At 58.1% G+C, this 26,509-nt stretch overlaps 4 protein-coding genes and 1 long non-coding RNA gene across 11 annotated transcripts in view; 4 read left to right on the top strand and 1 right to left on the bottom strand.

The window, feature by feature from the left end:
• Window positions 1–542: 542 nt before the first annotated feature.
• LOC115344884 (G protein-activated inward rectifier potassium channel 4-like) lies at window positions 543–4,699 on the top strand. 2 transcript variants are annotated; one of them, XM_030022877.1, is made up of 4 exons: window positions 543–672; window positions 1,372–1,590; window positions 1,698–2,883; window positions 3,131–4,699. In XM_030022877.1, the coding sequence occupies exons 2-4, from the start codon at window positions 1,417–1,419 to the stop codon at window positions 3,478–3,480; spliced, it is 1,710 nt and encodes a 569-aa protein (XP_029878737.1). In that variant the 5' UTR covers window positions 543–672; window positions 1,372–1,416; the 3' UTR covers window positions 3,481–4,699. The 2 variants fall into 2 exon arrangements, with proteins under 2 accessions (XP_029878737.1, XP_029878738.1); XM_030022878.1 differs by lacking the exon at window positions 1,372–1,590 and having other exon boundaries at window positions 564–672.
• Window positions 4,700–5,985: 1,286 nt separating this feature from the next.
• Window positions 5,986–19,180, top strand: UBE4A (ubiquitination factor E4A). Its single transcript, XM_030022876.2, has 20 exons — window positions 5,986–6,105; window positions 6,252–6,422; window positions 6,509–6,685; window positions 6,935–7,047; window positions 7,696–7,848; window positions 7,979–8,138; window positions 8,336–8,538; window positions 8,759–8,950; window positions 9,856–10,189; window positions 10,457–10,583; window positions 12,725–13,032; window positions 13,950–14,082; window positions 15,004–15,191; window positions 15,613–15,713; window positions 15,832–15,945; window positions 16,814–16,988; window positions 17,131–17,311; window positions 17,764–17,911; window positions 18,182–18,339; window positions 18,507–19,180. The coding sequence occupies exons 2-20, from the start codon at window positions 6,299–6,301 to the stop codon at window positions 18,643–18,645; spliced, it is 3,228 nt and encodes a 1,075-aa protein (XP_029878736.1). The 5' UTR covers window positions 5,986–6,105; window positions 6,252–6,298; the 3' UTR covers window positions 18,646–19,180.
• Window positions 19,168–21,588, top strand: ATP5MG (ATP synthase membrane subunit g). Its single transcript, XM_030022886.2, has 3 exons — window positions 19,168–19,589; window positions 19,718–19,878; window positions 21,408–21,588. Exons 1-3 carry the CDS (start codon window positions 19,172–19,174, stop codon window positions 21,504–21,506), a joined length of 678 nt encoding a protein of 225 aa, XP_029878746.1. The 5' UTR covers window positions 19,168–19,171; the 3' UTR covers window positions 21,507–21,588.
• Window positions 21,589–21,885: 297 nt separating this feature from the next.
• On the bottom strand, window positions 21,886–24,521 carry LOC115344891. Its single transcript, XR_003924672.2, has 2 exons — window positions 22,684–24,521; window positions 21,886–22,479 (listed from the first exon to the last, which is right to left on the bottom strand). It is a non-coding gene; the product is annotated as an uncharacterized LOC115344891 (long non-coding RNA).
• A 39-nt stretch (window positions 24,522–24,560) lies between these two features.
• KMT2A (lysine methyltransferase 2A) overlaps window positions 24,561–26,509 on the top strand; it is a 48,657-nt gene continuing 46,708 nt past the window's right edge. For 3 of the 6 annotated variants that reach the window (XM_030022872.2, XM_030022871.2, XM_030022870.2), the window contains exon 1: window positions 24,565–25,192. In XM_030022872.2, the coding sequence (XP_029878732.2) occupies window positions 24,575–25,192 (618 nt within the window). In that variant the 5' untranslated portion in view covers window positions 24,565–24,574. Of the gene's footprint in view, window positions 25,193–26,094; window positions 26,119–26,209; window positions 26,303–26,509 lie in introns of those variants that run through there. The other 3 variants (XR_003924670.2, XM_030022873.2, XM_030022874.2) reach the window with 3 other exon arrangements.

Below are 26,509 nucleotides of genomic sequence, written 5' to 3'. Positions count from 1 at the left end.
TCAGGAAAATCCCAACTTTGTGCTGGTGCTCGGCTCCCATCCACCCCCGCGCGCGTCCCCTCCGCGGGGTCCAGCTTGCAGATTCATCTTCCCTGGGAGATTAGCGACTAATCTCTCCTTCATCTGCCATCTTTCTTATCAACAGCGGTATCGGGGGCCAGGCTGGAAATTCCTCAGTCCTCCTGGCGCCGGGGGTCCGGCCCCAGTGAGCGTTGGGGGGGATCTTCGCAGAGGGCTCCTAAAAGGAGAGGGCGAGGGAGGATGGACCGCGTTCAACCTGGAGCACAGCCAAGGCGGGAGAGGGGGGACGTTTTCCAGCCCTTGTTGACGGTCCCATCCCCAAGAGCAGATGGGGAGCATCATCCTGAGGGCGAGAGCAGGGAAATCTGCTGGGAAACCCCTCCTGCTCCTTCCCCCGGGCGTCAGGGCGCCCGCTCCTTCCGATTAAATCGTCTCAAGGTAATTGCGCCTGTCATTGAGACAGATTAACAGGCGACCTTCTGCTGCTGGAGCCGGATTGGCAGCCGCCGACAAGCTCCCCGTCCTTCCCTCCCACCGGCCGCAGCGGCACCCCATCCACAACCGGTGGGAAGATGCCCGGTGGCGGCCAGGGCGGAGCGGGAGCCGAGGACGACGTCTGCTGGTCCGGCAGCTGCTCCGCCTGGACATGAGGTGGGTGCCTCTCTCACCTGGGGGTCTCTGCAGGGCTGGGGGGCTGGGAGGTCAGCCCTGAGGACCGCCGGTCCCACCAGGGCAGTGGCAGGAGGTGCCACGGGAGTGGGAGTGGTCCTGCCCCAGGGCACTGGCTGGGGATGCTCGGAGGAGGCAGAGTGCCTGCGCCCCCCCCCTCCCCATCCCTGTCAGTACGGGTCACTGCTTTCTGGGTTGCATTTTCAGGAACGTGACCTCCCATCGCATCTCCCTGCGGGGACTTGGCTGGACTCGGCCCGTCCCGAGCTGCCCAGCTGTGGGTCTGCACCTCTATCATGGGCTGTCCTTCCTCCCTCACCCAGGGGCTGCCCGTTTCTGCTCAGAGCTCGTCAGAGAACTGGCAATTATGGCCACAGCCTGGGACAAGTGTGGAGCGCAGCTGCGGGCGCTCACCTGGAGCTTGGCCGCTGCCGGGGCTGCTCCACGCCGGAGGTGAACACCTCCTTCCCCGGCCTCTGCAATGCAATTATGGCCCCTAATGGGCTTAGCCATCTGGTGCCAGCCCGTTGCCGCCCCAGCACGGCCCCATGGCTGGCACATGCACTGCTGGGCGAGGGCAGCCCCACCAGACCCTGGCCCGTGGGGATGCGGAGAGGGGCCGGAGCCCCACGCCACCCTCCGCGTCCAAAATAATGCCCCGCTTTGTGTCCCCCATGGCAGGACCCTGCACACAGCCCGGGGCTGAGCCCCCGTCCCGGCACTGCCATGGTGCTCCCCTGCGCCCGCAACAGCGGCGGTGGCGGCTGGCTGGTGCCCGAGGAGCCCCGCGGCCGCAGCAACTCTATCCCCCCGGCGCAGACCCCCACCGCCAAGCACATGCTGGCTTACCTGCCCCGGCCACCCACCGACACCAGCTGGTACGGCACTTTCCCCCAGAAGGTATGGCTTGTGCCGGGGCTCTCGGGCATCCTTTGGACAGGATGCCACCGGGCGGTCGTGGTTGTCAGAGGTGATTTCTTACCGGCGGCCTCCTTTCTGCGCTGCAGCCCGAACTCCCGGCCGCCCCTGGGGCTCTGGCGGAGGACAGCAGGCAGCAAGCCAGCGCCGCCGCTGCCAAGAGAAGCGCCCTGATGCCAAACTACCTGTCCCCACCCTGCAGCGGTGGCACCGTCCCCGACGAGCCATCCCTGCCGCCCAGCCGTGGCAGCATGGCCGCCCAGCACCATCCCAGTGATCTGTCCCGGTGCCTGCTGGCCGCCCCGCAGGAGGCGGGCACCCACTGTTACGCGCTGCACGCGCTGAGCGTGCCCAACATCCCCAGCTCGGCGCGCAGCAAGACCCCCACCCGCAGCGCCGCCGCCGCCACCCCAGAGGGGCTGCAGACCCGGCGCCGCAAGCTGCTGGAGGACGATGGCCCCGTGGTCCAGGCCAGCAAACGGCAGCGGCAGCGCTACGTGACGAAGGTGGGCAAGTGCCAGGTGAACCTGGGCAACATCCAGGAGAAGAAGCGGTTCCTCTCGGACATCTTCACCACCATCGTGGACCTCAAGTACCGCTGGTTCCTCTTTGTCTTCATGATGTGCTACATCGTCACCTGGGTGGTCTTCGGCACCGTCTACTTCTTCGACGCCTGGGTGCGGGGCGACATCGGGCACCGGGGTGATCCTGAGTGGCGGGCGTGCATCGAGAACGTGGACGACTTCGTCTCTGCCTTGCTCTTCTCAGTGGAAAGCCAGCGGACCATCGGCTATGGCTCCCGGATGGTGACGGCCAACTGCGCCGAGGGTGTCATCCTGCTGATGGCGCAGTCCATTGTCGGCTCCATGATCGACGCCCTGATGGTGGGCTGCATGTTTGTCAAGATCTCCCGGCCCAAGAAGCGCGCCCAGACCCTCATCTTCAGCAAGAACTGTGTTGTCTCCCGCCGGGATGAGAAACTCTGCCTGATGTTTCGTGTGGGAGACCTGCGGGAGAGCCACATGGTAGACGCCAAGATCCGGGCCAAGCTGATCAAGTCCCGGCAGACGGCTGAGGGGGAGTTCATCCCCCTGGAGCAGTCAGAGCTGAACCTGGGCTACGACACAGGGGAGGACCGCCTGTTTCTGGTGGAGCCCCAGATCATCTGCCACATCATCAACCGCCGCAGCCCCTTCTGGGACATGTCGGCCGAGTCGCTGCGCCGGGAGCAGTTCGAAATCATCATCATCCTCGAGGGCATTGTGGAAGCCACAGGCGAGTGGTCCGCAGGGGTCGGGGTGGGGATGGGCGTCTCCCCTGGTGTCCCGGAGATGCCGGGCGAACCCGGGCTCGGGGCTGGCATCTTGGGAAGAGATGCCTGGGGCCGAAACCGGCTGCCCCCCAGGAAACGGGTGACCCGGGGCTGGAAGCCCCGCGTTAGGCAGTGGGTGGTTTGTCGCGGCGCCCCGGCGCTCTGCCCACCAGCAGCGGCGGTGGCAGCTGAGCCGTTCTCTCGCTGCAGGAATGACGTGCCAAGCCCGCACCTCGTACACGGAGGATGAGATCCTCTGGGGGTACCGCTTCGAGCCCTGCATGTCCCTGGAGAAAGGCGCCTTCCGGGTGGACTACAGCCGCTTCGAGATGACCTTCGAGGTGCAGACGCCGGCGGCCAGCGCCAAGGAGCTGCACGAGCTGAAGGAGCTGGAGCAGCAGGAGCACTCCATGCTCAGCCTCTACTGGGACCACCTCCTGCAGCCCTGCGCCCCACCAGGGACCGGGCCCAGCAAGGATGCTCTCACCGGGCTGAGCGGTCCCGGCAGCGTGGCCGAGGGCAGCCGGGACGAGCCGCTGGAGCGGGGGGTCGCTGCCTGAGCCGCTCCCAGGGGGCCACGGGATGGGACGCCCGGCCGTGCCCTCCGTGCACGGCGGGTGCCTGGCAGAGGGTCCCGTGCCGACAGTGCCATAGCCCACCCTCCCTCCGTGGGGCTGAGCCCTCCTGCTCCCCAGCCCTCGCCCCCCCACCCCACAGCCCCGGCTGCAGCCACGTGGCGTTATTTTTGCAGTGGGTGATTAAAGTCTCTTAATTAAAAAAAAACCCCACACAAATAAATCAGCAGTGTTTGTTCTGCTTGCACGACACTTGACAGGGGTTGCTCAGACCCCCTGAATGGGATGGCTGCTGCACAGCATGCGTGGGGAGGGGCTGTGACCCCACACAAGGCTCCAGGCCCCCCCCCCCACTGCCCCCACGTCACTCCAGGGGCCCCCCCGCAGCACCCCACAGACCCAGACATCACCCCACAGCCTCCCCCCGACACCCCCAAGCTGCCCCCCCAGCCCCACGCATTGCCCCAGGACCCCCCCCCATCACAGAACTATCACAGCTGGCCGGTGCTGCGAGAGGCTGGGACAGAGTTTAATGGAGTTAAACCAATATAATTAAATTAAGTATGCTGATAGAAATAGATGAATGGCGTTAGGTGGGTCAGTATTCATTCCTGCACAGGGGGTGCCCTGCAAGGGTGGCGTTACCCAGTGAGGGGGTGTCCCACCCTCCCATCCCCCCTCCCCCCCAGCACAGCACGACGTACGTAACTCATCACTCCCGCCCACGCCACTAATTACTAATCACAGTAAAACCCCACAGAGCAGCCGCGTTTCTGCACCGTTCTCACCACCTGGCTGCTGCACCGCCATCCTGGGGGAGTCTCGCTGGAGCGAGGAGGGGCTCAGCGAGGGATTGGGTTGGGGGGGGGGGTCTGGTTGTACTTGGCTGTCCAGGGGCACCTCGCGTCGCCACGGCCAGCTCGCGCCTCTGGCGTGTGTCACTGCAGCGCAAAATATACCAGAGGCGGCAGTGAAATGCCACCGCTGCGCCACATCGCGGTGCTTAATGTCCCCTTTTATATCTATAAATCCGTATAAAAGTTCTTATGTAGCAGGTCTGGCTGGGATGGCATCACCTTCCCCCCCTCCAGCGCTGTGCTTTGTGGCCATCGCTTGAGGTGAAGGAGAATATAAAATCCTTTTGGTTTCCTTTGCTGCCGTGTGCCGCCTTTGCTTTTTCTTTAATTAAACTGCCTTTATCTCACCCCATGGGTTGTTCGGCTTTTTTTTGTTTGGCTTATTTTCTGCTTCTCCCCCACCGTCCTGCTGAGGAGGGGAGTGATGAAGCAGCCTGGTGGGCACGTGGGGCCACCCACGACAGTGTATATGTGTATATAAGTATGGGGGTTTTATGTATATGTGTATATATATATATATATATATATACACAAAAACCCCTAAAAGTTGATACACTTTCATACCCTGAAGAGGAGGACAGCAGACATTTCAGCTGGCAGAGCCCCCGCGGGCTCCTCTCGCACACCCTACTGACCACCTCAGGGCCGACCCAACCCTAAATCATGTAATTAAGGCCATTGTCCAAAACCCCTCAAACACCCCCCGGCGTGGGGGGTCTGCACACCCCAAGGGCGGGGGCCAGGCCTGCAGGCAGGTGTCACGGGGGGGGGGGGGGGGGGGGGGGCGGGGCACACCACCGCTAATTACAGTGGGGTAATTAACGTCTTTTTTTTGGTCCTGCTGTGTTTGATGCGCCCTGGGATGCGGTGGGCCCTCTTGGCTGGCTCCTATTGCACCTGTTGCCCCCCCCCCCCAGCACCCCCCCGTGGGGCTCTGCAGCCCCCCCCGCCCGATATGTACCTCTGCCTGCTGGTACTCCAGCCCCACATGTTGCCCCCCCCCCAATAGCACCCAGGCCCCACAGCTGTGCTTGGGGCGGGGGGCCGGGGGGGGCCATCCTGGCAGGGTGGGTCGGGTCCCCCGTGGGGCCATGACCGCGCGTCCTGCGCGCACACGCGTACAGAGCCACACGCACTGCAAGGCGCTAATTACAGGCACGGGCCAAAGACCTCACACACGCACAAAATGTTAAAAAAAAACAAACAAAAAAGCCCCAAAAATTTAAAAAAAGAAAATTAAAAAAACCCAAATGAAAAACCAAAACCATGTTTTGGTACCTTTGTGCAACTGCGAACAGGTACTTATGTATGCAAATGGACAACCTGCATGTTAATGAGCTCATACACGTAATGCTTATGCATTCTGCATAATTTTTCAATTTGCATGCCATGAATATTAAAATGCAGGTCGCTGGGCCAATAGCAAACGCCGACGCGGGTATTACGCAGAGGTTTGCGTTTCGCCGCACGCAAACAGGCGCGGTTACGCGTCCGTCTCCCCCCCGTGTCCGTGTCCGTGTCCGTGTCCGTGTCCGTGTCCGTGTCCGTGCCCGTGTCCGTGCCCGGGGGCCGGAGGCGGGCGCTCGCTCCTCCGCGCCGCCAGGGGGCGCTGCCGCCCGCCCACTCTCTGCCCCGCCCCGAGACGTTCTCCCAAAGGGCCCGCCTCCCCCCTCCCTCCGGCTTCCGGCGCACCGCGGTGACGTCCGTTGTGCCGCGACGGCGTGACGCGCAGTACTGTCCGGCGGCGGCGGAGGTAAGCGCGGCAGGGCCGAGCGGGCCGCGGTACCGACCGGCGGCCTCACACCGAGCGGGCCGGGCCCGCCGCGCCCGGGGGAGCGGCTCGGGGCGCGGGCAGCGCTGCCCGGCGGGTCCGGGCCCTGACGGCGGCTCTCCCCGCAGCCCGGCCCCGGCCCCCCCTCCCCCGCATGGCGTGGCCCTGAGGGGAGATGACCGACCAGGAGAACAACAACAGCATCTCCAGCAACCCCTTCGCCGCCCTCTTCGGCTCCATCGCCGACGCCAAGCAGTTCGCCGCCGTCCAGAAGCAGCAGCAGCTGCGGCAGCTGACAGGTTTGGCGGGGCAGGGGGCGGGCGCCGGCCCCTCCGGCAGAGGCGAGACCTCCCCCGCCGGGAGGCTGAGGAGCCGTGTTTTGCAGGCGATGAGACTTCGGTCAGCCAAGATGACTCCGACAACAGCGTCACCGAGAGCCTGGACGACTGCGACTACTCGGTGGCTGAGATCAGCCGCTCCTTCCGCTCGCAGCGGGAGCTGTGCGAGCAGCTCAACATCAACCACATGATCCAGAGGATATTCCTCATCACCCTCGACAACAGTGAGCGCTGGGAACCCTCCTTATTGCAGCTGGGGGCGGGGGCATCGCAGGCTGGGGAAACTCTCTCACGCAGGGCAGAGCCCCCCCAGATCTATCGGAAGGGGAACGCTGGGAGCGGGAGCCTGCCTCGGCGCAGCAATTTGCAGCGGGCGGCTGTGCCACGGGCAGGGCCCTGCCTGCACGTTCTGCTGCCTGCCGGCACGTTTTCCATCAGTTTGGGTGAAACGGGTCATTCTGCGGCTTCCTCAGGCGACCCCAGCATGAAGAGCGGGAACGGGATCCCAGCGCGCTGCGTCTATCTGGAAGAAATGGCCGCGGACCTGGACGACCAGGACTGGCTGGACATGGACAATGTCGAGCAGGTAGGACCCCCTGCCTCGGGCACTCTGCCTACCTGGGCAACAGGAACTGAATTTACTTCCTCACAACGCATCCTGAATGCGGTCTGTTTGCCAAAGTCCAGCGTGGAGCTGCCAGTCATGGCTTTGCTGGAAACGGCCATGGGGTTTTTGGGGCACGAGGTTGAGAAAGGTTTAGAATTCACTGCTTGGAGCACCTCCTCCTGGAGGCTGCAGGAGTTTGCTGCCGTACAGATTGGCTGGGGACAGGGAGGGGAACAGATTTGGCCTGGACAGGGCGCGAGGGAAGACTTGCGTGTGGTCATGGAAGGCAAATGTTGCAGCGTGCGGTCTCTTGTGCTACTGAATAAACTTTGACCGGTGTCGTGCGTGCACTCAGCTCCGTCTGTAGACACAATGGTGACTTTTTGGTGGGTTTTCCAGTGAAAATAACTTCTGTTAGGACTTCCGTCGCTCTTAAAGGAGAAATCGTTTGTTTGGCAAAGGAGCAAGCCTGAGAGTTCTTGGTCTAGCGTTCTGATAATTAATGAGGAATAGCAAGTACTTTTCCAGGCAGAAGTAACCTAGCCTGCAGTGACATGGTGCTTCTTTTTCTGGAGGGATTGTCTCTGCCGGGGCCGTTTCACTTTGTCTGTCTTTGCTGGTCCCTAGGCCCTCTTCACCCGCTTGCTGCTGCCGGAGCCTGGAAACCACCTGATTTACATGACCTCCACCAGCACACAGAACCTCTCTGCCGACCGGGATGCAGGGGAGAGGCAGATTCTGCGCTACCTCTACGCCTGCTTCCAGAGGGCAAGAGAAGAGGTGAGCAGGGGCTCCTGAGGAAGAAGGCAGCTTTGTCACCTGGCTTTCTGGTCCGAAGTGATGGAGCTGAGGTTTTAATGGCCAGAAGCGGGTGCCAGGGCCCCAACTCTGTCTCGTTCTCCTTGCGCAGATAACCAAGGTCCCAGAGAACCTGCTGCCCTTCGCCGTGCGCTGCCGGAACCTGACCGTGTCAAACACTCGCACTGTCCTCCTCACCCCGGAGATTTACGTCAACCAGAACGTGTACGAGCAGCTGGTGGACCTGATGCTGGAGGCACTGAGAGGGGCGCGTAAGTCCAGCTGGATTGCGCCGCTAGCTTCATGCTGTGAGGCCGCCCTTTAGCTTAAGCTGCGGGAAGAGCGTCGTGGAGTAGGGTGAAGCTTTGGCTCCCCTCCTTGCTAAAAGGGAGGGCCATGTTTAGGTATACACGCACTGAGGTTCAGCTGTTTGGAGTATCGTGAGTAACACCCTTGCTTCCCTCGCTAGACTTCGAAGACGTGACCGAGTTTCTTGAGGAGGTCATAGAAGCCTTAACAATGGATGAGGAGGTGCGGACGTTCGGGGAGGTCATGGTTCCCGTGTTTGACATCCTCTTGGGCAGAATCAAGGACCTGGACCTCTGCCAGATCCTGCTGTACACGTACCTCGATGTGCTCCTCTACTTCACAAAGCAGAAGGACATAGCAAAGGTGGGTGCGGTGGCCTGATCAAGAGCTCCTCGCAGGTTCTACTTGCAGGAGGGGCACATATCGGTAGAGGTCAAACCGACAGTGCAGCATTAACACCACCTTGTTCGTGTACTCTTACCCCTCCTCTCCTTTCTGATAACCTGTCCCAAACCCCTCAGTTTGTGGGGGTTTTTTACTGGGATTTTATACAACTGTCAGCGTGTCCTGCTGTGTTCCCTAGGTTTTTGCAGGCTACATCCAGCCCAAGGATCCCAGCAATGGACAGATGTACCAGAAGACTTTGCTAGGTGCCATTTTAAACATCTCCTGCTTGTTAAAGACCCCCGGCGTAGTGGAGAACCACGGCTATTTTCTGAATCCATCCCGATCCAGCCCACAAGAGATCAAAGTGCAGGAATCCAACATCCACCAGGTGGGCTGAAGCATGGCAGTACTGCTTCCCTGTGTGTTTTAGTGGCCTCTCATTGCCTGAGGATTAAAGACATGATGTCAGGCCTTGAGTTCTGCCGCTGGCTCTTTAATAATCTGGCTCGTGACTAAGCAAGTCATAAAACTGCTTTGGATCCTCCAGTTGTAACACATGAACAGTTTAGCCCCCTTCCTCGGGTTGTTGTGATGAGCAAGTCCTGTTTTATCAAAGCAGTTGTCCAAGTATTGGGACAAGGGTAGGGTGGTATTCATGGAACAGATACAGGCACTGTAACTTGAGATGCTACATGAAGGTAATCTGCCTTAGGTGTTGTAATCACCGGGAAACAGGTTGTAGTACCTGTCCTGTAATTAAAATGCTATTTGACTCCCTGGTGGAGAAACGGATAGGCAACACGCTCTCTCGTTATGAAAGTAAATAGCCTCCCTCCTCAGGGGAATGGTGCTAGGAGGGTCTTCAGGAATGTTTCAGAAGGAGGGAAGCCACAGAATGCAGGATATAAATACAGGAGGAGACTCGGGTGCAGAAGTGGTCACAGAGGGGGGCTTTCCCAGTCACGTATTCTTTCAGGGTTGTTGTTGCTGCCAAAAACTCGTCAAGAATTTGGGTTTTACTCCCCACTGAAACAACTTGCTCTTGAGTACATCCCCAATTATTCTTTGCTGCCAGCCTCAGGATTTGACTCACTCCAAACGTGTGGGTCTGCAGCGATTAACAGAGGTGTCTGGGCTGTGATTGAGGCATCTGGGCTGTGATTGACTTTGAAAGCCCTGCCATTAAAGAGCAGGGTGTGGTCTGGAGCAAGGAGAGCTCCGAGAGTCTTAACGATGGGAGAGGCAAAAGAGCCATCCCACCACCCTCAACCGTGTTCTATTTCCCCCTAACAGTTTATGTCCCAGTTCCACGAGAAGATCTACCAGATGCTGAAGAACCTGTTGCAGTTGTCTCCAGAGACAAAGCACAGGATTCTCTCCTGGCTGGGAAACTGCCTGCACGCGAACGCGGGTCGCACCAAGATTTGGGCTAACCAGATGCCAGAGATCTTCTTCCAGATGTATGCCTCAGATGCCTTCTTCCTCAACTTGGGAGCTGCCCTCCTGAAGCTGTGCCAGCCCTTCTGCAAACCAAAATCTCCGAGGCTGCTAACCTTCAACCCCACTTACTGTGCCCTGAAGGAGCTGAATGAAGAGGAGAGGAGGAGCAAGAACGTACATATGAAAGGTAGGCCCCACACTGTGGGGGAGCAAGGGAATGAGAAAGGGGATCTCCTCATGTCCTTATCTCTCCCAGTAGCACCCTCCCGACGTGTGCCAGTAAAGGGAGAGTCAGAGGTGTGACTAGAGAGGAGCAAGGGGAGAGCGGAATACAAAGAAAAGGCTGCCTAGCATCCTCAGCAGTTGTTTTCTGTCTTCGGCAGGGGCCCTCTTGAGCCCTCTCCTCACCAATGCTGCTGGGCCAGGCTTGACGCAGAGATGCTTTTTGTTCCAGGTTTGGAAAAAGAAACATGCTTGATACCCGCTCTGAGCGAGCAAGAGCCAGAGTTTGCAAATAGCTACAATCTGGTGACAGAAAACCTGGTCCTCACACAGTACACCCTTCACTTGGGATTTCACAGGTAACTGCTCTCAGATTGCCACCAGTGCTGTCTTCCACCTGTGTATGGCTACGTAAATTTTTAGTAAATACTCAGAACACAGAGCAGGCCAGTTGAGCGAGTACCTTTCACTGCGTGCTTTGACTGACGTTGGGAGCCTCAGGCTGACTGATTTCGGAAAGGAATTTTGTTCACTGGGGCTCATGGTCAATGCTAACAGTCTTACAGGTTCCGCGTTATTTAGAGAAACTTAACAGCCAAGTGCGGGGTGTCCATGGGTTGTTTGGTTTCCTCTCTGTCTGCGGGGGAGCAGGCCGCTGGCATCTCGCTTCTCTACTAGAAAGTGTTTTGGCGGCAGAGCACCTGCCTGCTGCCAGCTCTCCAAACTGCCCCAGTAAACGGATTGTATGTGAAGCAGAAAAGCGAGGTAGCTCTCTGTTTCCAGGAAGGGATTTTCTGGACACCAGAACGCACTATTTTTCTCAGCTTCCCTCTGCAAATCGTTGCCTGGATACTGTGAGGTCACTGCTGATCCAAGCACCGTCCCCTTCTGGTCTATTCTCTAAATATAGAGTTCAATGAAAAAGTTATACAAGTGGCTTGTTGCTGGGAAACTGAAAATGTCACCTTGCCGGCATCTCGGGCTTGCTGGATCCCTGACCTTGGTAACCTAAGGGGGTTTGCAGCTGTGCTGGCTTGCTGTCTGCACACCTGCAGAGGGCTTCACAGTGGTCGTCGGTTTTCCCAACCACTCTGCAGACCGCTGCAGTTCCTCAGCAGGGTCTGGTATCCCTGGTATCTGGCATCTGTGGATGTTACCTACCTCGACTTCAGCAAAGCCTTTGACACTGTCTCTCATGGCGTACTCCTTGAGAAGCTGGCGTCTCATGGTTTAGACAAGTGTAGTCCTCGGTGGGTGAAAAACTGGCTGGATGAACGAGCCCAGAGGGTTGTGGCGAATGAATTTAAATCCAGTTGGCAGCGGGTCACAAGTGGTGTTCCCCAGGGCTCGGTGTTGGGGCCAGTTCTGTTTAATATCTTTATCAATGATCTAGACGGGGGGATCGAGTGCACTGTCAGCAAGTTTGCAGACAACACCAAGTTGGAAGGCAGGGTTGATCTGCTTGAGGGTAGGAAGGCTCTACAGAGAGATCTGGACAGGCTGGATCGATGGGCCGAGGCCAATTACATGAAGTTCAACAAGGCCGAGTGCCGGGTCCTGCACTACGGTCACGGCGACCCCATGCAGCGCTACGGCCTTGGGAAAGAGGGGCTGGAAAGCTGCCCGGCAGAGAAAGACCTGGGGGTGCTGGTTGACAGCTGGCTGAATATGAGCCAGCAGTGTGCCCAGGTGGCCAAGAAGGCCAATGGTGTCCTGACCTGTATCAGAAATAGTGTGGCCAGCAGGAGCAGGGAGGTGATTTTTCCCCTGTACTTGGCGCTGGTGAGGCCGCACCTTGAGTACTGTGTTCAGTTTTGGGCCCCTCACTACAGGAAAGACATTGAGGTGCTGGCGCGTGCCCAGAGAAGGGCAGCCGAGTCGGTGAGGGGCCTGGAGCATAAGTCTTATGAGGAGCGGCTGAGGGAACTGGGGCTGTTTAGTCTGGAGAAAAGGAGGCTGAGGGGAGACCTTATCGCTCTCTACAACTACCTGAAGGGGGGTTGTAGTGAGATGGGTGCTGGTCTCTTCTGTCAGGTGGCTGGAGATAGGACGAGAGGAAATGGCCTCAAGTTGTGGCAAGGGAGGCTTAGGTTGGATATTTGGAAAAATGTCTTTACTGAAAGGGTTGTCAGACATTGGAATAGGCTGCCCAGGGAAGTGGTTGAGTCACCATCCCTGGAGGTATTCAAAAAGTGTGTAGACAAGGCATTTGGGGACATGGTTTAGTGGGCATGGATGATGGTTGGACTCGATGATCTTAAAGGTCTTTTTCAACCTAAATTATTCTATGATTCTATCCTCCCAAGCCCTGGCTTGCCTTTCTCTAAAGGCTTTCCTGTTGCTGGTGCCCCAGACAGATTTATCCCCATGAAACGGTTTGAGCTCGATTGTGCAGAACTCTTATCACCATGAACAGGATAAAAGCATGTGCTGGCTTACATATCGCTAAAGCAGTCTGTACATCTCGTGTCATCTCCTTCTTGCCTTGTTTTCCGGGTAGGTTGCACGACCACATGGTAAAGATAAACCAAAGCCTTCATCGCCTGCAAGTAGCGTGGCGAGAAGCTCAGCAGAGCTCCAGCCCTGCTGCTGACAGCCTCAGGGAGCAGTTCGAGCGCCTGATGACCATCTATCTCTCCACCAAGACAGCGATGACAGAGCCACAGATGCTGCAGAACTGCCTGAATCTGCAAGTGTCTATGGCGGTTCTGCTGGTGCAGCTGGCCATGGGAAACCATGGGACGGAGCCGCTAGAGCTGACCTTCCCGCTGCCAGAGGTGGAAAACAGCGCGTTGGCCTATGTGCCAGGTGAAGCTGCCTGACCTGCTGGCTGCCTGTCCTGCTGGCAGTCTGTCTGTGTGCCTCCCGCAATTAACCATCCAAGTCTAGAGCTACTCGTATAATACTGCATTTAGAGTAGCTAAGTGTACATGGCCCAATTCCTTAAGATGTTCATAGCACCTGGGTTTCGTCTTCACTGAGGTGCTGAAAGGGTATTCTGCCTTTGAAAAGAAGGGTTCCAGAGCACGTAAGGAAGTGTAGGGAAGGTCAGTCGCAACATCAAACTGTCAGCAGCGAGGTCAGAAATTCCAAAGAAACCTGGGACCTCCGAGCTCACCTTACAGGCTATAATCCTGGTACCATTCGTATGAGCACTGGGAGAGCTGTCTGAGGAAGCACGTTTCTGTCCAGGGCAGGACGCAGTGCTACAACCAGTGGCATCTTTCTTTGTGCAGAATATTCCCTTTGAAGAGGGTTGCTCTGGGAAAATTTGGGGGTTTTGAGGGGGGCATAGTTAGGGTATTGACGCTGCTGACCTTTTAAAGATCCCACTCACAGCCAAGTTGCAAAGTTTTGCCAAATACTATGCTGATTTACTAGTCTCTCTATGCGCAAAATCCTCCTTGTGGTTTCTGTTGTCTAGAGGCTTTCTTGCCGTGTTGTCTAGAGGCTTTCTTTTTTTGTGTAACAGCGTGTACAGTCAGCAGACAGCTGCTGGGTCCTGCCCTGTAAGTGACCTGACTGCTGAGAGAGGTGAAGCAAATCCTGTGCGTTACTAATTTCATCAGGCCAGGCATCCTTCATGACTGCGGTGTTCTGATATAGCTAGTTAGTTCCCGAAACTTTGATGGGAATCGCGGCGATGAGGGGAGGGTAGACGGGAGGCTAGAAAAGGGCAAAGTGAGCCACCCAAGGAGGAGTTCACATACTATCTCTGTTTGCAGAATTCTTTGCCGATAATTTGGGTGACTTCTTCATTTTCCTGCGGCGTTTCGCTGATGACATCTTGGAGACTTCCGCCGATTCTCTGGAGCACATCCTTCACTTTGTTACTGTTTTCATGGGTGATGTGGAGAGGTACGTGCAGCCCCGGGTGTGAGCCCCGTGCGCTTATCTGCAGAGCACCCAGAGGGGAACAAGCAAGTGGAAATTCAGAGGTGTCTTGAGGCTTGGTTTACATAGCCATGAGTGGGTTGATCTCTTTGGGAAAAGCTAAATTCTGCCAGCAGGAGACACAGCGAACAAGGCCCTGCCAGAAGCACGCAGGTTTCGCGTGAGGTACAAAGGGGATTCGGTGTCTAAATACTTGTTTGGTCACAGTATGCAGGAGCCTCGTCAGCTAGGGTCATTTTGGTACTTGTTAAAGGAAGCTATTGGGATTGATCTGTTTGGAGTATCTGTATGAAGTCTACTATGGTAACTGAGCACTGAACAAAATTGAGTTGTTCTATCGATCTTCCTGATAAGACATCACCGCACACGCCACATTTCTGCTGTTCGTTTGTTTGTACTCGCATGTGTAAATACAGCGAGCTCACGGCGGCTGCAGGAGCAGGTGATTTCATGTGGTAGGCAGCTCTCGCTGCTCCCACTGTCCCTGGGCTGACCCCAGGGAGATGAAGGCTGTAGTTCTTCTTGGCAGCGCCCTATGGTGTGACCTTGGGTACGTGGCTTGGCTTCTGCCCCACACCTGCAGCAGAGGAAAGTTATACCCTCACCTCAGTAATTTGTACTGGACAGTAGGCTCAGTAGGCAAAAGCGCTTTGGACTTGCAGGATAAATAGGAAGCAAGTCACTGGGCAGTAAGTAAACAGCTGGGACAAGTCAGGTTTATTGGGAGTGAGCCACTGGATATGGGCGTTAGCTTTACAGATGGTCTGCAACAAGCAGGTGCTCCTGCACGGATGGGTGCAGCTCCTGGAGCGTTTCCTGAGCAGCTCAGTCCCAGACTCTGGCTCTCCTGCCATTCTGGATTTGCTTTGTTGTTTTCTCTTGCAGGATGAAAAATCCTCATCTGCGAGCTAAGCTGGCAGAAGTGTTGGAAGCTGTGATGCCTCACTTAGATCAGGCCCAGAACCCACTCGTCTCGAGTGTGTTTCATCGTAAGCGAGTGTTCTGTTCTTACCAAAACGCTGCCCACCTTGCCGAGGCGCTTATCAAAGTCTTTGTGGATATCGAGTTTACTGGTAAGCTCAAAAGGGGAAGAGTTGTCTTCCTTCTGTAACATCGGCGGGGGGGGGGGGGGGTTGTCTCCAGGGTTTGAAGTACGTCAGTGAAAACAACTTGTTAAGCTGCTCGGCTGTGTTAGGCAGGCGGCGTTCCGGCAAAGCATCCGTCTTTCCAAACTTCTGGCTTATGCAGAACTGCGTAGCTAGAAAGGATAACCTCCAGAACTCAAGGTTTTTTCAGCTCAGCAGTGCTTATAGTGGGTCCTCAGCCGCCCTCTTCTAACACAGGATCGGTTGCACTGCTTTGAAATCGGTGACAGATTTCACTGACCTGTACGGGAGCACTGGTTTTATTCCAAACAAACTGTGAAAAGGAACTGGCAGCCCCTGCCTGTGCCCACTGCCCCCCTGAAATGCTCTTACTTTTGCTGACGTCTAGGTGACCCGCACCAGTTTGAACAGAAGTTTAACTACCGCCGTCCCATGTATCCCATCCTGAGGTACATGTGGGGCACAGATTCGTACCGGCAGAGCATAAAGGTGAGGCAAGAGGCGCATACATAGGCGTGTGCGTGTGCAGCTCTGTATGGAGCATGCAGATCTGTCCCCTGCCATTGCGACTGTGCCACAGCATTCACCGTTCCCTCATTCCTTGCAGGCTCTGGCTGATTACGCCTCAGAGAACCTGGAGGCAATGAACCCCCCTCTCTTCTTGCGCTTCCTTAATTTGCTCATGAATGATGCCATTTTCCTGTTGGATGAAGCCATACAGGTAGGGCTGAGTGCACATGTAGTCAGCGTCACGTAAGCAACAGTTTTCACTCCCCTGAAGATGGCTAGGTGCAATACTGACCTCCTATCCCTAGAACAGTATCAGCTTGCTCTGCTCCTGCCTGATGAATCTGTGTGGTGGATACTTGCAGGAAACAATTCCGGGCTAGTGTGGCCAATGCCCTGGGAGAAAGGGTGAAGGCCAAGGGGTGGCGGGGTCTGGGGACCCACAGGCAGGGTGCTCGTTTCCTTCCCTTCGGTCTCTGGAGACAGGTCAGAACAAAGAGGAGCAAACGGGCTTTTCTCAGATTGAGCATGAAGCTTGCTGGGGGAGTTGCGAGGAAATCTGCCCACTGCTAATCTGGACGCAGCCGGGCTTTAAACAACTTCTGCAGTTTTTGATTATTAAACCCCCTTGGCCTTTGCACGGGTGCTTTATCCTAACAAAGGCCTTTTGTCTCCAGGCAGTTCTCCTTTGGGTTTACAAGGATAGTGCCAGGTGAACTGATGTCCTTGGTGCGCGATGACTGTCTCTCCACACGTTTCGGAGCTGCCTGTTGCTGCTAGGAAGGGCTTTTGGGGGGAGCTTTGATTGTCGGGAGGCTGGCACATAAGACGGGTGATGTGGCTATCGCCCACCTGGTTGTGCATGTTTATGGACTTTCTATGGTTTGCTGCCCAAACGAATGTTGTGGGGTTTGCGAAACGTGTGTGGTTGTTGAGAGGCCTTTTCAAGCACTCGTGTTGTACCTTTCGCATCCCGACCTGGCCTCTGTCAGCCCGGAGCACAGCAGAACAGGTCTGGCTTAGCCGCCATTGCCCATTTACCTGCCTGTTCTCCCAGACGCTTTCCTGCTGTGTCTTTGCAGTACCTCAGTAAGATTAAAGTTCAGCAGATCGAGAAGGACCGTGGCGAATGGGACAGCCTGTCTCAGGAGGCTCGCCGCGAGAAGGAGTCAAGCCTGCAGATGTTTGGTCAGCTGGCGCGCTTCCACAACATCATGTCCAACGAAACCATTGGCACTCTGGCCTTCCTGACCTCAGGTAGGGAGAGCAACCCCTCCTGCCCGCCAGGATCCGGAGAAGGGCCCTGCCTGGGAGTGGGCAGGCGCGAGCTTGGTCTCAGGGTGGTTGGAGTGGGACAGGATTGCTGTGGAGCTGAGGGAACGGTTGGTCTCTGTTCCAGAAATTAAGTCCCTGTTTGTGCATCCTTTCCTTGCTGAGCGCATCATCTCCATGCTCAACTATTTCCTGCAACACCTTGTTGGCCCTAAAATGGGAGCTCTGAAGGTCAAGGATTTCAGTGAGTTTGACTTCAAGCCCCAGCAGCTCGTGTCTGACATCTGTACCATCTACCTAAACCTTGGGTAGGTGACAAGGGAGAGCTGGCGTGTGGGGTGGTGGCAGCCATCCTGGGGACATCCTGGCTAGCAGAGCCCCGTGGCCCCCTGCCTCGTGGCGGGGGAGCCTCCCCTCCAGGAACAGTGCTAACAGAATCGCTCTGCATGCTTTCCACAGTCCTCAGTGGGCCTTTTGGAAGCATGCTGTGCTCTTTTGTAGCAATTGTAACTTAAATTACCCAGGGACGTCAGCCACAACCCAGCTAGCAGGGATGGAGGTTAAGCATGATAGCAGTTACATTCATACCATGGGTCACTCTGGAGAGGACCCAGGAAAAATGCCTAATTATGGTCAAGCTTTTCTCTAGCTTTGAGTTCTTTGCTGTGGTAAAGCAAGTGCCGCTGTTGTGGGGACTGTGTTTTGCAGCCCGATAAATGCGGGTTCTTAAACCTTTCCTCTCTTTCAACCTGTGGTCCAGGGATGAAGAAAATTTCTGTGCCACGGTGCCCAAGGACGGCCGCTCCTATTCACCGATGCTCTTTGCCCAGACTGTTCGGGTTCTGAAGAAAATCAACAAGCCTGGCAACATGATAGTGTCTTTCAGTAACCTGGCTGAGAGGATCAAGGTGAGAACCAGAGTGAATTTAAGCTCAGGGCGGGGGGGGGGGGGGGAAGGTGGAACTGGTTCCTGGCGTCCTTTTCCATCTGTGTGTCACTGCATCTTTGCCGTGGAGCTGGATTTCTGGGAGTGGGACTTCATCTGAGGCTCAGGTGGGGCAGCTGAGAGGGCTCCCTACCAGCAGGGACCTGTAAATGCTTTAGCTACAGGTTAGGAGCAAACCTGCTTTTGAAAGAAGTGAGAGACCGAGTCTCTAAAAGCTGTGCGTGCCCACCAGTCTCTTGCAGACCGCCAGCAGCAGGAGGAAGAGACGTATGCGGATGCCTGTGATGAATTCCTGGATCCGATCATGAGCACTCTGATGTCAGACCCGGTGATACTGCCCTCCTCCCGTGTTACCGTGGACCGGTCGACTATAGCCCGGCACCTCCTCAGGTACGAAGCGCGGGCCCTGTACCTTGATACTTTTTGGGGATCTGTTTCTCTTGTCTGATGACTCTTCCTGGCCTGTCTTCCTCTTTTTTTTTTTTTTTTTTTTTTTTTTTTTTTTTATTTCTAGTGCCGGACTCTCCCAGTAATCTCCTCGATGCTTTGTCTTTCAGTGACCAGACGGATCCTTTCAATCGGAGCCCCCTCACTATGGACCAGATCAGACCAAACACAGAGCTTAAAGAGAAGATCCAGCGGTGGCTTGCAGAGAGGAAAAAGCAGAAGGAGGAGCTGGAGGACAGGCTGGACTGATAACCAGGGTCTCATCCATAGACCTACCCTCACTGGCACAATCAAAGCCTTGCAGGGTTAGCGGCTGGAGCTCCAGAGCGTCTGTGCACCTTCATCGAGGCGGCATTGAGCGCATTGCCACTGCCACTGGCATCTCTCCTAGGACCTTCCCTTCTATCCCTTGTTCTGTCTCTTCCTTTCAGGACTTACTCTTTAAGACTTTCCACTGCACTACAGCTTTGAGCCTCTGCCTCGGGGGCAGCCCACAGTCTCTTCTGCGTGGCCTGGCACCCGGCCCGCTCTTCCTCGCTCTGTGTCTGTTGGCCCCGTTCTTTCCCAGCGACGCCAAAAACCTCCCTCTGTTCTGTTGCCGTGTTTAAACTCTGTAACCGTACCTTCCACGTGAGAGCGTGGCCGCTCGCGGGGTTGGGTGTGGGCCTGGACTGGAGAGGGACGGTGACACTACTTGTACGGGCCGGCTGCCTCGCAGGCTTTCTTTTCCAAAAGGGCGTCGGGAACAGAGGGGCCGTGGAAATTAAATACAGAGATGATCTTACAGCTGGCGGTGGAGGTCTGGCAGCGGGGAGGCCCTAGCCGTAGAAAAGCCTCTCGGACGGAGCGCGGAGGCCGCCTTTCCCCGCCTCCGGGCGCGAGTGGGTCCGTCCGCCGTGGACCGAGGTGCCGCCCGCTCCGCCCGGGTCTCAAACCCGCGGCTGCGGCGAGCCCCGCCCCGCGCACGTGGCCCGGGGTCCTGGCTGCGGGCTGCCGGCGGCGGGCGCCTGCCGGGCGGGCGGGAGGCGGGCAGGCGGCGCCCGGGCAGCCGCGGCGGCGGCGGGGGGGGCCTTGCGGCGCGCGCAGGCGGCGGCGGCGGCGGGGTGACATTCAGCCGGGAGCCCGCAACATGGCGCAGGCCGCGCAGAGGCTGGCGCAGCGCGTTGCCGCCCGCGGGCCGCAGCTCCTCAGCGGTGAGCGAGCGGGGGCTGGGCGGCGGGGAGCGGGGGGGTCTATCCGGGCGGCGGCGGCGTGGGGTGCCTCCGCCGACATCTGCCGCCGTTGGGAAAACGCCTTTCCCTCCCCTTCCTTCTACCGGCAGCTGCCGTGGCGTACTCGAAGCCGCGCTTGGCCACGTTCTGGTACTACGCCAAGGTGGAGCTGGCCCCGCCGACCCCCGCCGAGATCCCCCGGGCCATCGACGGCATGAAGGCCATGGTCAGGAGCTTCCAGACCGGCCGGCTGGCGCAGCTCACCGTCAAGGTAACGGCGGGAGCGGGGGAGCAGGGTAGGGCTGTGGCGGTACCGAGGGCCGGCTTTCAGGAGCGGCGGCCTTCCTGCCGCCCTCAAAGCACTCCTGCTGCGGCTCGGTTCCCGGGCGTCTTCTGCCGCCCGGAACCGGCTGCGCGGGACCTTTGGGATCCGTCCCCTGAAAGGTGTCTGCGCCCGAAGGCCAAAAGCGGCCTTTGGTGGCTGTTGAAGGGCGACGGGATGGGAAGGGAGTGGGCGTCGAGAGGGTTTGCCTTTGCTCCAGCTCCAGCCGAGGCTCTAGCCGAGGCTTGCCCTATGGCTTGGAGCCTTCTTGGCCAGTGGAGGCCCATGTTCTTGGCTGTGACCATCTTACTCCCTGCCCCTGGGCAGCTCGCTCTGTGGGTTTTGGCTGTTAGGAGGGGCCATCCCCTGCAGATCGGGGTCTCTTTCACGATGGACCTTTCCTTTGTTTCTCCCAAGAGCCGTCCTGTCGCCTCAGTGCTCTGATTTCTTTCCTGAGGCTTTTCTGCTTCCTCTCTCCCCTACCTGCTCCCGCAGAGGACCCAGCTCAGCCTGCCTGCCTTCCTCCTCCTCCTCTCCTGTGCAACCACCGTGTAGCAATGAGTCCACGCGGTGCTCCCTGCAAACCTGCCCACTGTGAGACTGGTCCCCACTGGAGTCGATGCGTGCCGCAGTGGGTTTCTGCCACCTGGGCTGCTGTTACACCTGACACTCCAAAGATGTGCTTTGTCTGGTGCCAGACTTCCAAAAAATTATATTTACAAAAAAGTATCATCTTTTTTTTTTTTTTTTTTTTCTGGATAAGCTGGGGAATAGATGCATTCTGCAGGTGCTTCAGACTCTGCCAGTTGTATTCTATGAGCCATAGGTGTTCAGAGCAGTATTTTCCAAGAACTGGCTTAACCGCTAGCACGCTAGCTTGAAATGCTCTGCTTGTGCCACGGGAAGCAATGGGGCTGCTGTCAAGGAGACCTGAAGCCCAAGAAATTTAGGGGTCGAGAACTGAAAGTGTTTTACTGTGTCGGCTTTGTCTTAATTCTTCCACACCTGGACTAGGCTGTGCTTGTGCTCCTCGGGCCCCTGTTGTTATCTGTCTCAGGGAAGAGAGTATGAGTAGGCGGCTGATGTAGCCCAACTGCTGGGAACAGCTGTGTCATTGGCTGGCCTTGAAATTGAAGTGTTTCCCACATAGATGGCTTGGGAAGTGATCTCTTGAAACAGCTGTAAAAAACCCAAAAAACAAAAACAAAAAAAAAACAACCAAAAAAAACCCAAAAACAGGAATGACAACTGACAGTGTGCTGAACATTTTAGAACCACCTTAACCATGCAGTGTTGAGGGGTGGCTGAACACGATACACGCTTGGTTGCACTTTTGTTTTTTTGCTTAAACAGTTGCCTTGTGAATTGGTTGACAGCTTTGCTAGTCATACGTGGAGCTTGACTACAGGAGTGAGGAAGGAAGCTGTCACAGGAGCCAGTGATCTAACCAGTGGCTTGCTTTTTTTTTTTTCTTTCAGGAAGCGCTGAGGAACGGTCTGGTGGCCACGGAGGTGCTGATGTGGTTTTACATTGGGGAGATCATAGGCAAGGGCGGCCTGATCGGGTACAATGTCTGAAGACTCATCCTCAGCAACGCTGTCTTTGGTGCCGTGGTCCCAAGTCTGTAACGGGGTCTGTGACAATAAAGCCAGGAAGCGATGTCGAGCTGTCGTGGTCTTTTGTGGCAGTTGGGGTGTGAGCCTCTCCCCAACCCGGTCGCACTGCCGGCAGCGGAGATTGGCTCCTCAGAGGGGTGGCTGCCTGGAGGCCGGTCGCCTGAGATGGCACTAAAGCTGGCTTGGTGACACTGCTGTTCGTTACCACCCCTTTGGACAACCGCTATGCCTCAGCTACAGTGTGAGGGAAGGCGTGAGAGCCTGGGTTTCAAACTGAGAGTGCAAACGCTTTCATTATGTTTCTGAATATATGTCACATCAGCTAGCGGGAACCAGAAAGAAAGCGCCAGTATTTTATTTACAGTATCAAAAGCTATCTGCTGTGGCTTATATCATAGGGTACGTAGCACTATTCCACACCGTTCTGCTGGTTTGGGGTGCGACTTGTTGAGTGGAAGCCTCTGAAGGTAAACAGAGCTTTACTGTACGTGTCATCTTAGCTCACCGCCGGCTGGAGGTGTAAGCTGTCCGGAAATCCACAAGCTGGCTCATTTTCAATCAGCTTGTGGAGAGGTGTATCCAAAAACCTGGTGAGTCCCCTGCACTGTAATGCGTTTTCAAAAAATAATTTCTAGAAGGAGTCCTCTGAAGCCAGCAGTTGTGTTGGGGTAGGACTTAACTGTTTCTGTTGTCTTAGAAGATGGTTCCCAGTCAGCATTGCTTCTTGTCGATACTGTTGTTGTATCGGCTGCTCCTTTGTTCCTCTGGGCCTCGTTTTTGGCTCCCTGGTGAACCCGCAGTCCCCCAGCTTGGCTGCCCCGAGTGACCCAAACATCTCTGGGGTGGCTGCACCAGTAGCACAGCCATTTCTCTTCTCCGTGCAGCAGAGCTGACTTTCTCAATGCTTCATCGCAGCAAGAAGCCTCTTGGACTCCTGACAGGTAGCACAGGTGAGCTCACACGCTTCATATTTAGTGACCAGAAGGTCATTGCTGACAGCAATGGAAAACTCCCCCCCCCCCCCCCCCCCCCCCCCCCCGTTAAAAAGAAGGGTTCCTGACCCAGCAGCTGTGGGTCACAACTGGTCATAGGTCACCTCCACATGACAGATGGGGAAACCGAGGCTAGGTGTACTCACCAGCTTCCCCAGGTAAGTCTGCGACAGGAGCAGCAACGGGACCTGGGCTTCCAGCTCCCTGCCCAGAGTTGGTGTCCTGCACTCACTTCTCCCCACACGTCTGTCCAGGAGATCGCCATTTCTGCTGGATGTGGCCAAGCAGCAGTGCTCCCGGAAAACCTCTTTTATTGCTGGGTGCTCCTGCTGCTTCCTTTGCTGCCAAGGACTTTGCGATTCCTCGCTCCCCTCGGAGGAGGCGATGCTTTCTCGCAAAGGGCACTGGCAAATCTCACCAGGCCTGCAGCCAAACGCCCTGGCTGAGCGGCAGCTGCAGGCACCGGCGAGGGTGAACGACAGCCCCGAAAACTGGCCCTCCCCAGGAGCTCTTAGCTCCTGTCTTCACAAATCCATTGCCCCACAGATAGACAGTGGTGAGGGAAACCTGCCGGGGCCCCTCAGTGGGCATCTGCAGCCCATATTCCTTAACAAGAGATAGACAAGAGAGGTCACACGTGGGATCTAAAGGGTGATCTTAACTTGCAGAAGGTTTCTAGACCCAAGAGAACTTCCCTGAGAGCAAGTCTGCCTGATCTCGCTCAAAGGCCTGCCTGTGCCCTGCGACTTGTTCCTACCTGAGCGTGCTGCTCTCTCGGGGCTGAAGGTTGCAGGGGCTCACGAGAGAGCCCTGTGCTGTGGTTCACACACCCACGCTGGGTCACAGGGGCTGGCAAACTGGCCTCGGGGAGGATTGGATTAAACTGGACGAGCCAAGCACGGGAGAGCCTGGAAACGTTCCAGTCCCTTTCACACTCCTGAGAGAGACAGGAACCATCTCGTTTTGATTTTCCTCCCGGGAAGTCCTCATCAGAAGCCACCCCAGCCCTGCTCCCAAAGCAGAACCCTAGCAGCACATCAAGTGTGAAATAAGCAGAAGCGGCATCAGTAAACCCCATGGGCTCCAGAAGCTTTTCTGTCATCTTTAACACCGCAGATGTTGTTTGGTTGCTTCTGGATGGGGCAAACATCCTTTCTTTCCCCCTCAGCCACTCTCTCCCTTCAGCTGATGAGCTCTGAAGGAAACGGGTATTTTACGTTCCCCAGATAGAGGGGTTTTACAACCGTGTGTTTGCAGTGTTGTCTTTCTCAGGGAACACAGCGGACACTTGTTGGATGTTAACCCCATTCTTGCTGTGCTGTACAAGATGGAGGCGAGCCGGCGGTCTGACACCGGGGACCAGAGGGAGCTGCCAGCCTGGTGCCATCGCCATTACCTTCTTCCTGGAGGTGGCACCTGGCGGGACACTGACCCGGCCCGACAGGCAAGCAGGACGGGGGGGTGGGAGGCAGACGGGGACGCGGAGGGGATGGGCTGCAACCAGCAGCTCACGGTACCTCAGCGCCGGTACCCCTCGCCCCTACCCAGGTGGCTCTTTTCTCCCCCCACAGAGAGGGGCTCGCTCGCCAGCCAGGCCGCCCCCCTGTCCCGGGCAGGCCCTCAGCTCCGCACCAGCCCGGGAGAAGGGCGGCTGCAGCAGGAGGTGTCCCTGTGCGGGGGCTTAGGGGCCCTGTCAGGGGGTCCCGGGAGGCCCGGCCCGCCGCCCTCCCGCTTCTCCGCTGGCCCCGCGCCCTGGCTGCGCCCCGCCGGTATGGGTAGCGCCCGCCCGCGCCTCCCGCCGCATGCCGGGCCCGGGGCCGCGCCGACCGGCGCCCCGCGCCCCGCATACGGCCTGGCGCTATGGAGGGGGCTGGCGGCGAGGCCTATGCCGTATGCGCGGTCCCGGGTGCCGGCGGCTCGCGCTCTGGCTCGGCATTGCCGTCGCGGTTATGCAGGCTGCTTGCGGCGCAGTTATACGGCAACCAGGGTCTGGGGCCGGCTCGGGCCGTGCCCCACGCCTGCATGGCCCTCCGCGCTATGAGGGACCACGGCGGCGGGAGGCTGCGCTATCCAGGACGGGGGGCTGCGCTGGGGCTCGGGCCCGGGACCCTGCATATCGCCCAGCGTTATGCCGGGCTAGCACCCGTCGCGCATGGCTTACCCAGGCGCCCGGGCAGCGGGATGGCGAGGCCCCGCAACCTGCATGGCACCCGCTGTTATGCAGTACCTCTGCGGGCCGGCGAAGCGCTATCCAGGGCGCGGGGCGCGGCCCGGCCCCGCTCTCTGGCTCGTCGCCTCACAGTAAAGATGGCGCACAGCGGTCGGTGGCGCTTCCCTGCCCGGCCCGGCAGCGGCGGCTGGGGCCGCCGGGGGCTGGGGGGGTCCCGGCTGCGGGTGCCGGCCGTGCGGAGCCTGCGAGCCGCCGAGCCGGCGGCGGCGCCGGCGGCGGCGGGCGAGGGGGAGCGCGGCGGCCCGTGCTCCGGCGGGGCGGCGGGAAGCGGGGGAGGCGGGGCAGCGCCGGGCTCCGGCGGCTCCGGGGGCCCCGCGGCCGGGGTGGGACCCGGCTTCGACGCGGCGCTCCAGGTCTCGGCCGCCATCGGCATCAACCTGCGGCGGTTCCGCGCGGCCTGCGGCGCCGAGGCGGGCAGCGGAGAGGTGAGGAGGGGCGGCGGGGCGGGGGGGGGGGGGGGGGCGGACGACGGCGGCGGCGGGGGGGGAGGGAGGGAGGGCGCGGCGCGGCCCGCGGGTCCCGGCCCGCAGCATCCCCGCTCCGCCCCGGCGGGCGGCACACCCCCTGCCCGCACACCCCTTGCCCGCGCCGCCCGGACACACCTACCGCGCCCGCGGGGCCCGCGCCGCCGCTCCCGCTCCCCGCACAAAGGGCGCGCCCCGCCGCCGGGCTGCCGCCGCCGCCTCCCCGCGGCGGGGGGCGGGGGGGTGGGAGGGCGGGGGGGAGAGCCCGGCGGGGCGGGTGGGTGCCGCCGGCCGCCCTCCGCCTCCGCGCCGCGCGGTCCCTCCCCGCGCACGCGACTTGCCGCCGGTGTGTCCTCCCCGCTGCCGCCGCCTCCATTATCCTCCTCCCGCCGCTCCCTCTCCCGCGCCCTCCGCCGGGGTGAGGAGCGCGCTCCCCGCCACCGGGAGGTAGGATGGGGCAGGGGGGGGGCGGCGGCTCCTCTCCCCGCGGGGGTGGCGACGCGGGGCGCGGGGCCGGGCTCTCGTTTCTGCCCGTTGCGGAGGATGCTCCGCGGGGTAACGCGTCCTTCGCCGGGTAGGGGGCTTGGGGGGGGGGTGTTGGCCTCTCCTGCGTGTGCCCCGCGGGGAGTGCCGCGCACCGGCCCTCCCCTTCGCTGCCCTGGACGCCCGGCCAGACCCCCGGGGCAGCGGGGCCCGGTGCGAGCGCTGTTCGCTGGCACCCAAAGCGCTGTTTTTTTTTTTTTTCTTTTTTTTTTTTTTTTTGAGTTGCTCTTCTTCCTGCCTTCATTTTTTTTTAATTTTTTTTTTTTTTAAGCTTTTCTAAGGCAGCCAGAGCAAGAGTCTGACAGCAGCCCACCTATTGACAGAACAGGGAAGACATGATGGGGGTGTGTTACTTACTACAAGCTGCAGCGTTCCTTTCCCCCAATTCTTGTTTTGCATCACTTGTTAGCTGCGTCCTTGCGCCAGCAAGAAAATTCCCCGGGTCCTTTGCAGCAGGAGTGCCTTATTGTTTTTTGAAAGGCCGGTTCTGTCTCTTCTTCTGCAGGCAGATTGTCAGCTGTGGAGCGGGTGAGCGTATCTTTGCCTGTATTTTGCCCCTTTAAAGAGCATTTGCTTTTCTTTTCCATCGCTGGCGGTATCAGAGTTTATTAAAACACACATAAAAATATAGTTTTCTCCTGTCTTTCCGGCTTGGTTTTGGTGTTTTCTGCTGGGTGCCGTGAAGCGGAGCTAGTCAGTCGCGGCTGAGCTGGAGTAATTCCTGGGCTGCAGAGT

This window comes from Aquila chrysaetos, chromosome 8, assembly GCF_900496995.4.
Source record: "Aquila chrysaetos chrysaetos chromosome 8, bAquChr1.4, whole genome shotgun sequence".
NCBI lineage: Eukaryota > Metazoa > Chordata > Aves > Accipitriformes > Accipitridae > Aquila > Aquila chrysaetos.
This window is presented reverse-complemented; position numbering and strand designations above follow the sequence as displayed.

Coding starts and splice junctions, on each gene's coding strand:
- LOC115344884 (XM_030022877.1), top strand. CDS start 1,417: ATGGTGCTCCCCTGCGCCCGCAACAGCGGCGGTGGCGGCTGGCTGGTG. Junction 1,591..1,697: donor ACGGCACTTTCCCCCAGAAG/GTATGGCTTGTG, acceptor TCTGCGCTGCAG/CCCGAACTCCCGGCCGCCCC. Junction 2,884..3,130: donor GGGCATTGTGGAAGCCACAG/GCGAGTGGTCCG, acceptor CTCTCGCTGCAG/GAATGACGTGCCAAGCCCGC.
- UBE4A (XM_030022876.2), top strand. CDS start 6,299: ATGACCGACCAGGAGAACAACAACAGCATCTCCAGCAACCCCTTCGCC. Junction 17,912..18,181: donor ACCTGGCTGAGAGGATCAAG/GTGAGAACCAGA, acceptor CGTGCCCACCAG/TCTCTTGCAGACCGCCAGCA. Junction 18,340..18,506: donor ATAGCCCGGCACCTCCTCAG/GTACGAAGCGCG, acceptor TTTGTCTTTCAG/TGACCAGACGGATCCTTTCA.
- ATP5MG (XM_030022886.2), top strand. CDS start 19,172: ATGATCTTACAGCTGGCGGTGGAGGTCTGGCAGCGGGGAGGCCCTAGC. Junction 19,590..19,717: donor CGGGCCGCAGCTCCTCAGCG/GTGAGCGAGCGG, acceptor TTCTACCGGCAG/CTGCCGTGGCGTACTCGAAG. Junction 19,879..21,407: donor TGGCGCAGCTCACCGTCAAG/GTAACGGCGGGA, acceptor TTTTTCTTTCAG/GAAGCGCTGAGGAACGGTCT.